The sequence below is a fragment of the Theobroma cacao genome, chromosome 5, assembly GCF_000208745.1.
Source record: "Theobroma cacao cultivar B97-61/B2 chromosome 5, Criollo_cocoa_genome_V2, whole genome shotgun sequence".
NCBI lineage: Eukaryota > Viridiplantae > Streptophyta > Magnoliopsida > Malvales > Malvaceae > Theobroma > Theobroma cacao.
In genome coordinates, this window is record NC_030854.1 from 31,846,967 (window position 1) to 31,864,198 (window position 17,232).

A 17,232-nucleotide genomic window follows, 5' to 3' on the forward strand; every position below is an offset into this window, starting at 1 on the left:
TCTGCTTTAAACAAAGAAAAACAATTTGTCCAACTTCAACTTACTTTAAACAAAGTAAAAGTATATTATCTTCCCTTGAAACTATAATAAAGTTGAAAACAAAGCCAACGCCCTGTAGCCCAAACACTGAAACACATAAAGATGGCATTCTACTTAAATCAAAAAAAAAAAATTTCTGCACAACCTTCCGAGGTTAGTATTCCCTTTTTAACCTAGGATGAATCAACAGTACTTCAAAACGAGTCATCTAAACAGTCTACACTGCATCCCAACCATCATGATGAATACAAATATCAAGCTGGAGCTAGAAAACCCGTACAATGACTCGGATCGGATATATATATTATATATCCCTACGTCAAACACCTAAATATTCTACACATCACCAATAGACATATAGGCAGCACCTCCAGCGGCCAAACCTGTGTGTAGCAGCGCCTTCACGATTCACCGCTTTCAACAAATATAAAAATTTTGGGAAAGATGAGAAACAATGGGTGAAAAATGCTGTATCTGTTCACATTCAGGAATACTGGTGGTAAAACCGAGACGCATCTTAACTCCCGAGTCAAAATTTAAGAAATTAGCTTCCACGGCAGAATTAGCCACATCTATGAGTCCAACATCTCATCTTGTATCTCATTCGGGGCAATGAGCCCTGGGATAGAAAGCATCCGTTGTCGCTCTCTTTCCCTCTGTACAGCAGCCTCTTCTGCATAAAGATCTTTGTTGTCCTGTAGAAAGCATAGCTAAATGATCAGTTCACTCATCAATGCAACCCATATAAAGAAATAGAAAAATTACTACCATCAGAAAGAGACATGTACAGAAACTTCTAAATTTTAACTAAAATTAACAGTTAATTGAACTCCAACAATGATAAACGTAGACCCATTACAAGCTCATTAGCAAAAACGAATACTTGTTTACTCTTTCAAAGCATTACCTGAGCTGAAAATTCTTTTGATTGCACAAGGAAGTCCCGTATGTGATTCTTAAATGTGGACAAATCATTTCTCGACTCAAATAGTCCATTCACAAATTGAGTGACCTGAAACCCAAAAAGATCAGAGATATCAACTTGGTAAATAAAAGAATAAGTAATTGGATGAGAACCTGTTGACTGTGATCATACCTCAGCTGCAGTCATGTTGGGGAATGATGTACTCAGAAGTTTTATCGTGTATTCACGAACAAACATTCCATTATTTGGATATGGATAGGGAACCGTTGCAGCATCCCACAAGGGCTCAGTCAACAAACCGCTCTCAACCTGAAAATAATTCATCAAATAAGATTAAACTGATGCAAATCAGAGCAATCAATGCACACTACAATAATTTACCAGGCAGAACAGGTGCTGTAAAACCAAGACATGCAACTTGAAGCCAGGTTTGTGAAATGTGTCTGTCAAGACTGCAAATATTTCTTGCTCAATTGTCAAAAAGTATGTTCGGTAGAACTGGTTACAAAATTCAGAAGCCTGTGTCAAGGTACCAAAACCAAATATTCAGCATCTGGTGTATCAACATAGTTATCAACCATGCAAAACCATAACACTAACAGACCTGAAAGTTTTTCAGCATCTCCAATAGAAGATTTAGACCAGTTTCTGCTATATTCCTCTCTGTATGCCGGAATGCCCAAATGATTGAATCCATAACTAGCTTTAGTTGCTGATGCAGATGGATGACAAAAAATTAGAAAAAGTCAATGATTGCCTTGACTCCTTCAAATACCCAAATAATAATAATAATAATAATAATAATAACTGACATTAGATAATCTGTTAATAGTTGAAAAAGTAAAAGCCTCAACCAAAAATGAAATTATAAAGGACAGCTTTAATAGATCAGTAAAAAGAAGAAACTCAACACCAACCTGACTTGACAACCGAATAAGTGCAGGAAAACAATGAGTAGCAATGGCACGAAGCAAGGAAAAGAACTTGAGGCGATGTTCTGGATAATCTTCAAAATTTTTGGTTATCATCTGCAACGCATAGCAACAAGAAATTATTGCAAAGAAACTTAAGAAAGTAAACTACAACATCTCTAATCCTGGCCATCAGCAAAACAGCATCAGACTTTCAACAACAATATTATCAAATAATACAGTTATGGCACTTTATCTATCAGCTACATCACACAGTGTGAATCCAGATTTTATAAAATCTTAAAGAAAGGAGAGAATAATCCAGAAATCCATAAAAAAAATTAACAGGATGATAACTTTGGAGGGACCTTCATTATATTCACTAATGTGTAACCAACATTTTTAAGTCATTCGTACCATGCATGAGCTGATTAACTCTCATGACTCTTATTACACAATGTCAGACTTCCAATTCAAAGTAAGGGCTTTTGCCTATAATGCCACATCCTTAACAGAGGGCTTAGACAACAACCCTAATCACCCCATCCCTCACAAGCTATTCTCCTTCAAAAAATACACGCCTAAAATAAATATATATAGATAAAAGACTAACCTCCAGTGTGCACTGGAAAACAGCTTCAAATATACGGGGAACATCATCTATCATTGCAGCTTTATACCTTCATGCATGGGAAAACAGGATCAATAAGAAATGCACGGATTTGATAACAAAAGTAACAACAAAAAGGAAAAGAACTAAAGAGAAATGCCATCACTTCAGCAAGCACCAGTACCATAAACAGAAGGCAAATGCTACTATGTTTTAGGCACAATAAACATGCCACACATTAACAATTTAGTAACAAGTCAAGCTTTGCTCAGAGCATATGGGAATAAAGCACCAAATATCATAAAACTATTTGTATTTATAAGGGAATAAGGAAAGATAGCTCTTTTGGCAGCAGAATCATCAGTCTGGGAAGATTAATGTGCAAAGACAACACAGGCTTCCCGTATCTTTTTAGCAGGGCCTTAGAAAAATCATCAACAATAGAAATAAATGATTCTCTGGTACAATAAGCACTAGTCAACAAAACCATCCAATCCTCAATATCTAAAGAATCAAGATCTTCAAGTATTCAACAAGTTGTTAGGTAATATTAGATATTATATCATCTAAATGGAAGACTGTATGCATTGGTTACCATACTTGTTTATTATTGTCGCAAAAAGTGACAAAACTTCAGATTCTCTTGCATCAGGCAAATTCCTAGCATAATCACCAAGAACTGGATCCATCATTGGAGGCACAAATTGTTTCCCAATTTGTGGTTGATCTTCTGCCTTGTCCAAAAATGTCTCAATAAGCTTAAGAGTCTCCCTCTTAACAGATCTGCTTCATAAAGCACATTAGCCAAACAAGAAATTTTTGGTTGAACCAAAAAGACAAAAGCATGTCTGTAAAGATTGGTCTTACCGTAGAAGTTTTACATAGGACGTTTTTGAAGCAAAGGGTCCTCCTTCTGCAATACTACTCGATATAAGCTCACTGTACATTCTGTTCAATATATTACAGCACCATAAATTACCCATATTACCAAAGACAAAAGTTAAAATTGCATTTCAATGCTCAAACTTGCACTTTGAAATACTAAATCAGAAACTTTACCTGTATACATTAAGCATATCCAGAAAGATCAAAGAAATTTGGGTTAAGAAATATGTTCCAAGAGAACTGGCCACACTAGTATTTGTCTGCAAATTAAAAAGATTCCTTCTAAGTCTCACTAAATCCCAATAAGCATTAAATTATAACCACAGCATGTACACGATCAGAAATATGAGGTCTGCAAGGAAACATTAGCACTAATCCACCATCAAAGAATCCAGTCAACAGATACATGGCCATAAACTATTATATATAAAAGCAATTAAGAATCCTCCCTCCATATACACCACAAACTTTCAAGAACAAACTATCATTTAAATTTCTAGTTTTTATTTTGTACAATGCAATAAAAACAGGACAGAAAAGAATAGTTTTTTTGCCAGCAGAAGGCAGGTCCCTGCCTACAATACAAAAAATTAACTAGGTCCACTATGCTCTTTAAAAATTCAATAAAAGACATGATGGACATGCTTCATATGAAAATAATAAATACCTGCAAAATGTTTAGCACAGTTCTTATTACATCCTGATCTTTAAGGAAGTCAACACTTTGACGTGCCTGCCCTATAATTTCAACCCATTTCTGCAAAACAAGCATCATCATAAAAAACTTGCTACCAGCACAACCCCACATATTTGCATGCAATGGCACAGACACGTGCATACATATGTGAGAAACAAAAAGGTTACTGTCCTCTATCAATGACAAACCTGGTTGGGGAGTTCCATCAATCTCTGCAAGTATTCATCCCTCTTATGGGGATCAGATTCTGCTTGAATCATATGACCAACCTAAAATTTAAGATTTAAAAAAATAAGGAAAAATGAGCTCATCCAGCAACAGAATAGAAATTCTCCAGAAAAGATTTTAATAGTACAGGCATGGAAAAGAGGCATACAGATTCATAAAATGTATGAATCTGATGAGGCTCTAGATCTGCAACTGTTGTTGCAAGAGCAGATAGAAGTTCAGACACAAATGGTTCACTTTCTCCAACCTGCATTCACAAGATAAAGTTCATCGATATAACAGGTTTTGGCCTGACACAAAATAAAAATAAAAAAGAAGTTATAACCATTGTGAAGTAGATGATACCTGCACAATCACAAATTTTCGCTTGCATTTCTGAACAATTTTCAAGAATGTGTCACAGGCCATATCCTGAAGCACATGACATGTTATATTAAAACATTGTAACATGAAATAATAGACACAATCTTGTATTCTCATCATTATCAGCAGTGAAATCTTAACATAACAAGATGATCATAAACAAAATTAACAGTAAGTGAAAAGGCAAAATTCAACTTATTGTGTACTTTCAAACACACTTCGCAAAACTTGTTAACCAAAACAAGCATATACTAAAATAACGAGCACATCACTATCAGTAGTGAAATCATAACATAACAAGATGATCATAAACAATATTAACAGTAAGTGAAAAGGCAAGATTCAGCTTATTGTGAACTTTCAAACACACTTCGCAAAACATGTTAACCAAAACAAGCATATACTACAATAACAAGCACATCAGCATGTTAATTATTCAAGTGTTTTCACCATTGAAAAAATTTGATCTATCATTTCAGAAGATAAAAGTTATTTCTTTCCCAATGACTTTACCTGAACTCCTGGATGAGTTTCATGCATGAACTCAAACAACTTATTCACAACAGTTTTCAGGAACTTCCAGTGAGCCCTTAAAAACCTTGGATACTGTCCAACAACATACCTGCAAACAAAACCAATAAACATTAAATTAAGATTAACAATTTTAATATGTAGCATGCAGAAAAGAAGTAGCAGTTAAGTTCCTTCAGTTCCCCCGGTTACCAATAAGCACATGACACACCGAAGGTGCCCAAAGAAAACCACACCATTCAAATAAAAGCACATGTTTTAAAAACAAATGTGGCATGCTTTAATTGGTAACTGCAGAGTCCAGAGAGAAACTAACGCAGACAGTCCATACATACTCATGAGATTATATATTCTTACATAATGTTACTAGCAATAACAGCTTTATTGTCTTTTCCTTTAGTGATTTCACACAAATTCAGCAAATCACGAATGACCATCACCAGAAACCTGTTTTCCTGCCATGAACACCAATCCTGTTAACTAATTTCAGCAAAAAGCATAAGGGACAAGGAGCTAACAACTTTCATGCAAGTACACCATATGTGTCTACATCACATCATCTTTCTGTAGGAGAAACCTTTTTTTTTATCTTCTTCTCTCTGTATGTATAATTTGCAGCATATATACCGACAGCATTAAAGATTATATGAAAGAAACACCAATATCTCATAGTAAACAGTCTAAGAGGATAATTACTAGGCACTAGACCAATTTTGTTCTTAATTTAAGGGCATTGCTTTCACTGTCTAGAAGCTAAAGCATCATTAGCTCCATATAACTTCTTTCTTTCATCAATGAACTTGTGGTTAACATTTCTAGCGTAGATAGAAGGTTACCTGCTCTTCCATCATGGAACCAGAAATAGATCCTATTGCCCAGCATAACGTGTTCAAATTGTTCCAAGTCCAATCCTCACCACTCAATTGCTTGCTTAATTTCTTTAGCATCTGTGTTACATAGATATTGACCCAAATCCAAATGAATCAATTAAGTTCAACAATCAGCCATAAATTTTAAAATAGAATGACGAACTGAAAATAATTAACACATAAGATCCCTAGAGAAATAAAAAACTGAAAATCAAGAATGTACTATCACAGAAAGAAGACTCCTTCATTCTCCCTAGATTCTCAGAATTTAAATTTGATTTTTTTTTTAACAACTGTTCCTTCATTTGCCATACATAAGCAGAAATCATATGCAACAGAATATTTACACGCCAGATTGCTGCAGCAGATTGTGTAGAGAAAATAAAAGAAAGAGAGTGAAAAAACTCATTTTCATTAGTAAACAAAAATTAAAATTGCACACATAGCCTAGGTAAAAATAGGTCAGAAAGCAGTACATAACATCATTTAACTTTTAAAAAACAGAAAATTATAAATGTCTCATAGTTCAATACCTGCTTTTCTGTATCCTCATGATCAAGGTGAGACAAATAAATCAACGTCTCCCTCATAATCTGCAATACATAACTTTATTAACAATGGAATCCAGGAGAAAACAACTGATTCAAAAATATAAAAAATTAATACCCAAATGTAAACTTCTAAAATATAAGCTGTTGAGAAATAAAGCTTCAAATTGTTAGTTTCCACAAACCAAAACACAGCATATTGTTCAAAAGATATATTTTTAATTTACATGCACCTTTAGACAAAAAACATACATGCATAGCAGATATCTTACTAAATGAAGTTTCAAAATAATGGCAGGCAGAAAAATACTCAAACTGTCTTCCGAAAATATCACAACCTATCATTCAATCCACTTAGCCATAATTAGTAGATAGATGTTTTAGGAATAAAAGACTAAGCCATCTAGATTAAGCATCATACATTTTGATATACGAGATTTATCACCTTATACTGAACAAGAACATCATTGTCTTTCATCGTCTCTCGAACAATATTCCCATTCTCATCTTCCACTATCAGAACCTCCTCAGGCTTAGCCATACGGCAAATCATGAGCATTCTCAACTTCGACATTGTACCAGCATAAAGTTGTCGCCGTTGCAGAAGCTGGGCACCAAGACCATCGACCATACCAGGAAGCAAAGGCACCTGTCATATTCAATTCATTGACAAGAGATGAGTGACCCGTAATAATCTAGAAACAGCATCTTCTAGTAATTAAACAACACAAAAACGACAGTCATTTACAAAAGTAATAACAATAACGCTGCAGTGCTATCTAGAGTTAACAATAACAATTCCAGATCAATTTCCACAGGCAGGTATAAAATCATCTAAAAACAGAAACAAAAAAAAAATTCATACATAACCAGTCATCCATCTAAAAACATGCAAAATAGGTAGTTCAACATGGTTTTTCTTTTGCACACTTTCCAATATATTTATCATTGCTGGATTTGAGAGCAATAACAGGTACACCCCTAAGCCATTTGTTTCCAGTGGCATACCTCTCAGACAAAAACCATGAAAAGAAGAAAGGAGGAAGATTTTTCTAATAAGGTTGCTAAAAGAAAAGAGTTACAGGACATGTGCTGCACATAGACTCGATGGCACTTGAACTATAATGAAGATTAACAGTAGTAACAAGTGCATTTAAACAGAATTATAGCTATATCTGACAATAAAATAATCCACAATACCTGCAGTCCCATCATGTTTGCAGTTACCGCAGGATTATCCATGTTATGATGTGCATCAAAAAGCCCCAAGACCAAGGAGTTCCAATAGTCCAAGCAAACCTATTTAACCAAAAGATAAGCAACATAATACTTCAGAAACCAAGTTCCAAAAGGTTAATAAAGGAACAAGCAGATACAACAAATAGTTTACAAATAAAGTATATCAAATTGCTATGATACCTTAAAGACTTCTGTATCATCCACGTATGAAATGTTAATAAGGTATTCCAGACCCACTAACAGGGCAGAAATATTCTCTTGTGCAGTCTCTAGCACCCGAATGTGAAACTGAAAACAAAGTAAAATTTCAGCAAAATCATCATCAAAGACACCAACTGCGAATGTGAAACTGAAAACAAAGAACAATTTTAGTAACATAATCATCAAAGAGACCAACTGCAACCAAGCCATCAAATTTAGTAACATTTTAAACTTGATCGGTCTAATGTTTACCAATATGCTTAATCAAAAGACAGAAACAATATCAACTAAAAATCCTGTATTAGAACCACAATATTTGTAACATGGATCATTCTTTGCATAAAAATGCATATTGTCACCCATCAACCACATCAGACTAAGGACTTTGAGGGCACCACACCAACCCTATCACTAATCAACCATCTTTCACCTTGTAATCTGAAGGAGCTTTTTTCAATATATAGATTGCTTACCTTGTAGAATGAAGTGAAGAACAGTGCCAAATTCTGAATGAATGCCTGGTGCAACAACATAAAAGAATGAGTTTACATAGACAAAACCTAAGTATATCAAACTGTACCACTGATCAGAACCATCTGACTGGAAATATACCTGCTCCTCACTGCTTCCGTGCGCATAAGCCTCAGGGATGTTCGTAGTTGGTGGGAGAATGGTCTAAAAACATCCCAAAAAGTACCCACATATTAACCAGAGAACAAAAGGAAAAAGAAAGAAAGAAAAACAATGAAGAAAAGAAACATCAAATCTACACATCGACATGATAAAATAAAAAGCACTGAGCAAAAAAGAAAATGTACAGCTCAGCAAACCTAAGTTCTAAGTGCAAATCCCAATGAATTTATTGAGTACATGCTGACACACCTGAAACTGGACCATGAATATATTGTACATCTTAATATATTGCACATCGTAGTAGTCCCCAAAATTTAAGGCAGCAATCTGCAATCATCCATTAACATAATAAATAAAGCTTCACGTTCTTAGAGTGACAAAAATATAGCTTTATTCCACTTAGAAAGAAAATGAAAAAAAAATAAATCATTTACCTCTGTTAGACATTGGAGGGTGAGATTCCGATATGATGGCACAGGGAAAAAATTTAGGAGTGTTTCCAGCTGTAAGACACATTAACATAGAATAAGAGGTGAATCGTAACACATTGATCGCTGAGTCATTTGGGAAATCAAGAATTATTTACCAATGTCGATTCAAAAATATAGCCCAGAGGAATCCACGATAGAAATGCATGCAAGGTAGATAGCGTCGCCCGTATAAGCTCTGTTCTCTGAGAAACTGATAGTACGTATAAGCATAACTCATGAATGAGTTGAAACTCACTGCAGAAAACAAATACAACATTTAGAAAGATGAATTGCAAAAAGAATAAACAAATATCAAACATTGAGGGGGGAAAACTTGAATATTTAAGAGGGTGAGAGATCATTTTGGACCCATTTTTGACTTACCGTTTGAACTAATCTACAATCTTATTGTCAACTTACTGTGCAAGACCATGAGTTCATATGCACAATATCCATGTTGACATGCGAACACAAATCCAAAAAGCATATTATCCCAAACATGCCATGCCCACAAATAATAGTTGTTAATATGATCTTCAAGTGGGGCATATCAAAAGGCAGACAGATGTGCCAGAAAAATAGTCAGAATTCTTTTTCAAACTTAAATTTACATGACTCTGACAATCACTGACAACTGAATTTTGGGCTTTTTGAAATCAGAACGCACTATTCAATCAGAGGACAGCAGTTTTATACAGTAGTAACAAATTACAAACAGAGATCTTACCAATGAACATCCAAGAATTGTACAGAATGACAACTTTTACAAAATAGAAACTAAAATGAACAGAAATTTCCACAATAGACATCCAGAACTATTGCATGAAAACAGCATAACCCTAATGATCTCAAAATAACAAAAATATTTTCACCTGTTTAGTGATTGTTTAAGCTCTTTGATCTTTTGTTGAGTCATTTCACCTCTTGAGAAGTCAAAAACTTCTTCACTTAGAAGCTGACAGCAAAACAGCTCATGTTACCAACTGATTCTGCAACCAGTTTTACCGAGAGAGAATTCTAATACCAAACTTACTTTCAGTATTGCCATGCAGTTTTCGCAAATTGTTTCGCTAGTTTTTGCAGCTGCAACAAGATCAGGAATGAAGCTTTGCCATCTAGCTGGCCAATCATGCTTTAAGATCTGTACATTCAGCATGCATATTAATTTTTTAGACTACAATTACTCCATAAATAAATATATTTTAGTCATTAGTTTCCTCTCATTTTAGATTAAAACAAAGGAATACTTGTGAAACCTTCTAAGGAGAAATTCATAGATACTCACTAATATGGTAACGAAGGGGCCAAAGAAAAATCAAAATAATATTTTCGTGTTATAAATTGTGAAGATTGCCATTGATAGAAAAAATAAAGAAGGCAGACAGAATAAGCCCTAACCACAGGCCTCCTAATTACTCACAAGCTCGGTGAACTCTAAAGCAAGTCTGTCCTTCTTTTATGAAATACATTTTTTTGTGAGGCAGGTAAGTTATACCTGAACCAATATAATATTCAGCTTGTTGACATACAGCCTCTCTGCTCGAAAGGAGGCCTCATTGCTTGACAACTATTACAGGAGAAAGCACATGTAAGAATGAATATACAAAGGCAGAAAAGATAATAAAAGGGATGAAAGGACAAAGTTTTGAGATTCCTCTGTCCTAAAGGGAAAAAAGCTCCTTTACCTGTACAATGACTTCAGAAATGTAGTTTTTCATTCCATCTCGCTGCTCGACAGGCAAAGCATTCCATCTATACTTGATAACACCTTCAAGAACCTGTAGATAAGAACAAAAAAAGCACCCTAAAATCATCAGACTGAATAGAGGATTTCAAATTCTTCGTACAGTGTTCTGCAATTCCCAAATCATTCGTTAGAAAAAGTTCTTCCAAAGTATCAGTCAACGAGACAGCTAAAAGGTCAAAACCAAATTATCAGGTATATGCACCACACACAACATAGGAACATGAACTAGAATTCCCTTCAGCAAGTTTGTTGTACTAGAAATTATAGATTACACAGCAAATAGTCATTTCAACTGACCTGCAAGGCAAAGAACTTGGTATTAAGGCTCTTTGTGTGCTGCAGGATGTGCACAACTTGAAGCCACATATCCGGATTATTTTGAAGATCTCGCAAGATCTGATCTGCATGAGCTCTCTGTGAAGTATGTACAAGAAAGAAAAAGAATAGTCAAAAACCAATAATGACAAGACAGAGCAAAAATATATATATATAGCCCAATGAGACATGTCATTTACGGAAAAATACCAAGGACTGATCAAATGCCAGAAACATTATAATGTTCGTAACTATCTGACAAATTATGCCATAAAATTTAACATGGTCAGCAACCTAGGAATTAAGTGTCACACAGCTTTTTACAATTCTTGAGCTTGAGCAACCAAAATAAACAATCTGTTCCACTACAGAGAAACCAAAGCAGATTAAAAAAGAAAAAGAAAGGGAAAAATGTGTAAGCCTTGATCAACCGCTTCAGCTCATTAGATTGATCAGGGAAAAGAGAATGAAGAGAATGAAATGAATTAAATGAAATTCAACTTTTCTTTTGTTTGTTGGATAAAGAGAACTGATAAAAGTAACTGAGTTATGGATGAATTTAAATGGCATATTCATCAATAATCAAACAATAAAGATTGGCTTCAATTCTCTCTGAACCTATTAATTTTCAGAAAGAGTTGAAAATTTGGTCAAGATGAGAGAAATATAATGGATAAGTTCTCTTCTTTTAACTTATATCATAATTATTCTATTTGGATGGAAAAAATTTAGAGCCTATCAAACCCAAAGGACTAAACCGTAAAATTTAAGGCTAGCCACATCCTAGACCAAGACATTACACCAGCAGAAAAGCTTCAACCTACCTTCGTTTTCAAATAGCTGAAACGAAGTCTTACAAGTTATTTATAAAAATGACAATTAAAAATTGCCCATAATTGAAATATCAATTTTTACCCCTGCATTCAAATGACACTTCCCAGAGCAAAGGTTCGTGCACCCAAGCCTTACCAGGTAATTAGGTCTATCCTCCACACTCTCAAATCACCACCACATTTTCACACATTATCTGGCAAACTGAAAAGAAATTTGAAGTCCTAATAAGCTCAGTCAAGTAAAAACTCACTCACATTAAACCCTAGAAATTCAAAAAGTCAAACAATTCCCTCCAGGTTCCCCCACATTTACCGAGATTTTTGTCCACTTAGTAGTAAATGCCGAGCCATACTAAACCCTATCAAACCCCAAATCCCCGCACTCTCCCTTACTTTCTCGCAAACCAAACAGAAAACCACTTTCAACTAAAAACACTGAAATCCACACAAAAATTTACCCCCTCATTTCCCAGTCAAAGAGTCGAGTAACCGAAACAGAAAAATGTAAACATAGAGGGAGAAAAAAAAAAAAAAGAGAAGCAGAGAAATAACCGAACCTCTTCTTTAGATCCGGTGCCGTAAAAGGCCGCGACGGTGGCGTCAAGCAAGGAGACATCAATCGGCTGACTCAAATCCCTAAGCCTCTCAGCCGCCATATCTTAAAAAATCCCGTCTCTCTCACTTCCCCCCTCCCAACAAAAAAGAGGTAAAACCCAACACTATATCTTCCACAAGAGAAATGTTACTGAGCAAAAACCCTAGAAACTGTACGAACCAAACCCTAAGAGAGAGAAAGAGAGAAAAAAAAAAACGCCTCAAAACCAAAACGAGAAGGAAAGGGAAACGAACCCAAAAAAGAATTAGAGGATCTTCTAGAAAGAGAGGAGTGGGAGGGTTTTTGGTTTTGTGGGAGTGACAAATCGTTTTAGAGAGAGAAACAATTTTTATATATATATATATNAGAGAAACAATTTTATTATATATATATATATATATATAAGTGAGAGAGTGAGTAATTTTCTTTTATTTTTTTAAAAAAACAAAAAGACAGCTTAAAATTGAAGCAGAAAGAAAGAGGGAGTGAGGCGGACGGAGTGAGGAAGAGGCTTTCAAACTCTTTTTATTTTTATTTTTAAATTTTTGCTTTTGGCCACTTTTTGCTTAATTCTTTTTTAAGTTAATTTTGAGTGGAGAGGACAGATTTTGGGGCCCTAGATTTTAGAAAAGCCACAGTGAGGGGAAGTGGACGGAGTTTAACTGTTTTTTTTTTCCTTTTTTTTTTCTTTTACTGGAATTTAATTTTGAAAAAAACTATTCACCATTATATTATTCTTAATTTTATGTAATTAAAAGGATAATGTATATTTTTATATATCGTTTTTGGTCCATAGGAATTGTTCCTTTTTCAATTCATTTATAACAAATGCTTTTTAATTTTCTAAAGATAAAATACTACTATGATTTTACTTTTTTAAAAAATTATTATTTAAAAAATTTTGAATTAAATATCTATCTTTTGTAAAAAAACAACAATACAAAGTTTATAACTCTTTTTATGAATGGAGTTAACAAATCTTACAAACCAAATCATATTTTAATCAAAACTATAAAAAAAATACGAATGTTTTAAATATTATGCATCAATATAAACATATAAATATATGGACATATATATAAATTCGTATAAAATTTTACCATAAATAATATTAAAATAAAGATATAAAACTTAAAAAAATTATTGAATTAACCCTACAAAATTTAAATAAATTTTCATTAGTTTATTACTTTTAATCAAATTTTGTATCTTTTATTTTAAATTAAATAAATTTTTATAATTAATAATTAACTAATTGTTATTATGACACTCTAGATAATTTTAAAACACTTCACTCAACTGAAAATTGGCAAAAAAAAACCTATACTAAATTAGGCTAGATTGCTTACTTCATAAAATAAAAATCTAAATTCCTCTTTACTTTTTTTATTTATTTATTTTGTAAGAACTACAATTTGAACTCATAATCTTCCTTTGAAAAGGATCAATCCATTGAGCAAAATATAAATCATTGTTAACTTCTTATTTATATATATATATGAAATATTATACAACTTGGTAAAACCACTAATTAAATCCACTAAACTCATACTTGATCCATCAAACAAGTCATTGCTCCATCAAGTTCTAAATCATAGTCGAGAAAACAATGAAAATAAAAGTAGAAATCTCCAACAATTAGATTTCAACATATAATAACTTCAAAAATTTTAAAATCAATTGTTTTTAAATTGATAATTAAGTGAAATTGAACAAGATAATCGAAACAAACCAATCACAATAAAAATTAAATAATATATGTTTAATTGATATTGCTCATCGAACCTACGAAATGTCACTTAAATGCTCCTTTTAGTAAATAATTGTATTTTTGAATTTATATCTTATTCATAAATCAAATCTTATCCTTTAAGTAAATTAAACAGGTAAAGGTTTAGATTTTGTACTTGACACATCGTTTTAGACATCAGTTCCACATGTAAGAAAATATCTCTATCAGACATTTACTTAGAATGCATGTATTGCTACAACTATCTTTTTCAAGTTTTTTTTCTCATTTGCTAAAATATGTCAAAAGCTCTTATCTTTATTATATTTTTAATAAATTATTTTCATTTAATTAAATTATTATTTGATGGAGTTTAATCATGTGATGTATGTAACTATAGCCTTATTTTAATTCTTTGGACGATAGGAACTTTTTGGTTAAATAATTAAAAAAGATTTTTCTGCAACTTTGCAAAATTTGTTGCTAAATCTTTTTTTTTTATTTTACCCAATTGAATTTTTTAAAATAGTATCTTTGTTTAATTGTACTCTTAATTAGATGAAAATAATTACAATTCATTACTTTTGTCATATTAAGATTTAAGCGACTTTAACTTTGTTACATCCATATTTACATGACTCATAACTGATAAAAAAGAATTTTATAAAAATGTATATTTAACATGTTACATAAGTTAATACTACATGCCATGTAAATCTTAATTTAATATTAATTTTCATACATTGTCACATAAATATTGTTATAAACTAGAAATGTCAACGAGTAAAGTATTCGTTATTTTTTATGTAACTTTAACTTAAATCTTATTAAATTATAAGATATTTGAAACTTATAATTACTCGAATAAAATTTAAAAATACTTAAAAATGAATTTGATTAAATTAACAAAATTTTTTGTTGTTCAAGAGGATAGTTTACTCCCTTTTAAAAGCACACAATATATTTTATAAATATTTATATTTAAACGGGGATGTTGACCAAATATAATAGATGAATTTTTAGCGAAATTTATACAAAATAAGAGTTTTAATAAATAAAAATAATATTTTATGAGTTTAATTGGATATAATAATAAAAAAATAAAAATTTATTTAAAAAATGTGATAAATGTTTTTCTTTTTAAGAATTTTAGCCAATTTACACGAGGAAAAAATATTTTTCCTTTTCTTTTTCTCTTTCCCTTCCCTTTCTTCCTACTCTTAAATCCTCTTTCCCTTTTTGCCGGCAATCCTTCACTTAATGATGCTAGAAAATGAAATCGACGATCTGAAGCAACAATTTAGTATCCAACGCTAGGCCTACGACAAAAAATGGCACTACGCAGCGTGGATCTCGCCTTTGGTGTCATCTCTCCTCGTTGAAATGTGTCCGATGCGGTGCTAGTGCTTTAGAATTGAAGCCCCATTGCATGACACCTAGCTTAGTTTGGAGTTCGGAAACGATTTGAGTGCCATCTTGGAGTCTATTTAGGGTGAGGTAGAGGTGGAAGATCGTAGGAGAAGTGAGAAAAAGAAGAAAAAAAATTAATATTTTATTTTTTATTTAAAAATAATGAGAATTTTATTTCTTTTCAATATATGAACAAATTTTATTTATCTTTTGTCACATGAATGCACCACCGTACACACCAAGTATTATAAAATTTTGATTTTTTTTTGTGGTAAAGACAACAAAGACAACCTAATTTTCCTCCAAATAAGATTTCAATTATGCAAAAACCCTTGATTTGATTCTAATAAAATGAAAAATGCTTAATTGGATTTTTTAAGGGTTAGAGGGGCTTTTGATGTATTTTAATTTATTATTTTTGTTTTTTGAATTATACAGTTCTCTTAATAATTTTATATTACAATATGATCCAAATAAATATCAAATTTATCATTATAATATAATTTAATATTATGTTTCAATTACATTTTATTTTTTTTTCTTGTGATATTTATCACAATATGAGATCTATTTAACAAGCTGGTAACTCTCAATATATTTAAACTCATCATAATAACCATTAATTATTATAATTAATATAAAAAATTATTCATAATTAATGTTGTAGTCATTTAACTTGTTTACACAACATACATTATAACTTTTATAAATTATTAATACTGGATAAATTAATAATTTTGATTAAATAATATTTTTAATCTATATAGACTTGAGACCAATATAGTAAATTAATAATTCGTTAAATTTATAAAATAATAAATTTTAAAAAAATATATAAGTCTCACTTAATATATAAATTAATGATTTTTTTATATATTAAAATTATATATAAACATAACTCAATTAAAGAAGTTTTATTAAATATGACTTCAAAATTACTTATTTTCCCTTAAAATTGATATCGCCTTTTACCTCATCTAATTTTTCTTAATCCATTAAGATTTAAGTAGTTCTATTATAATATTTTTGTATTATAAGAGAAAATTATGTAATATAATTATTACTTTAAGTATTTTTTTATATGAAACATGCTCTAGTATAATATTATGGTTTTAATTGATGTATAAATTAATAAATTATTAATTTATCAATTAAATAATATTTAAATTAATTAATAAATTTTCATAGTCTAAAGGTATTAATATATAAAATTTGACTATATTATGCAAATAGAGAATGAAAGAAAAGTTTGAGAAATAATATAGAAATAAATTTAAATTTTAATCCCAATACAATCTTTAATAAACACTTTTAAAAAAAATCAATTACCAAATTTTGAATTCTAAATAATTAAATTACTAAAAAAATGTTAAGTAAACAAAAATATAACCTACCATTCCTAAGATGAGACAGTCAAAGTCAACGTTAAGGAGCTGTTGTCAACCTTAAAAAGT

The 17,232-nt window shown here is 31.8% G+C and overlaps 1 protein-coding gene across 1 annotated transcript; it reads right to left on the reverse strand.

Moving 5' to 3' along the window:
• Positions 41-12,987, reverse strand: LOC18599493 (protein EXPORTIN 1A). The gene is made up of 32 exons (XM_018121565.1): positions 12,602-12,987; positions 11,194-11,310; positions 10,835-10,927; positions 10,645-10,716; positions 10,183-10,290; positions 10,022-10,104; positions 9,266-9,404; positions 9,114-9,182; positions 8,929-9,006; positions 8,659-8,721; positions 8,520-8,564; positions 8,026-8,133; positions 7,807-7,905; positions 7,052-7,255; positions 6,592-6,651; positions 6,026-6,136; positions 5,547-5,644; positions 5,172-5,280; positions 4,641-4,706; positions 4,444-4,542; positions 4,256-4,336; positions 4,038-4,127; positions 3,545-3,630; positions 3,353-3,433; positions 3,086-3,268; positions 2,489-2,555; positions 1,882-1,992; positions 1,569-1,676; positions 1,346-1,483; positions 1,136-1,273; positions 947-1,051; positions 41-734 (listed from the first exon to the last, which is right to left on the reverse strand). Exons 1-32 carry the CDS (start codon positions 12,698-12,700, stop codon positions 612-614), a joined length of 3,231 nt encoding a protein of 1,076 aa, XP_017977054.1. The 5' UTR covers positions 12,701-12,987; the 3' UTR covers positions 41-611.

Coding starts and splice junctions, on each gene's coding strand:
- LOC18599493 (XM_018121565.1), bottom strand. CDS start 12,700: ATGGCGGCTGAGAGGCTTAGGGATTTGAGTCAGCCGATTGATGTCTCC. Junction 7,906..8,025: donor ATGATACAGAAGTCTTTAAG/GTATCATAGCAA, acceptor TTGGTTAAATAG/GTTTGCTTGGACTATTGGAA. Junction 4,128..4,255: donor TGATGGAACTCCCCAACCAG/GTTTGTCATTGA, acceptor CTTGTTTTGCAG/AAATGGGTTGAAATTATAGG.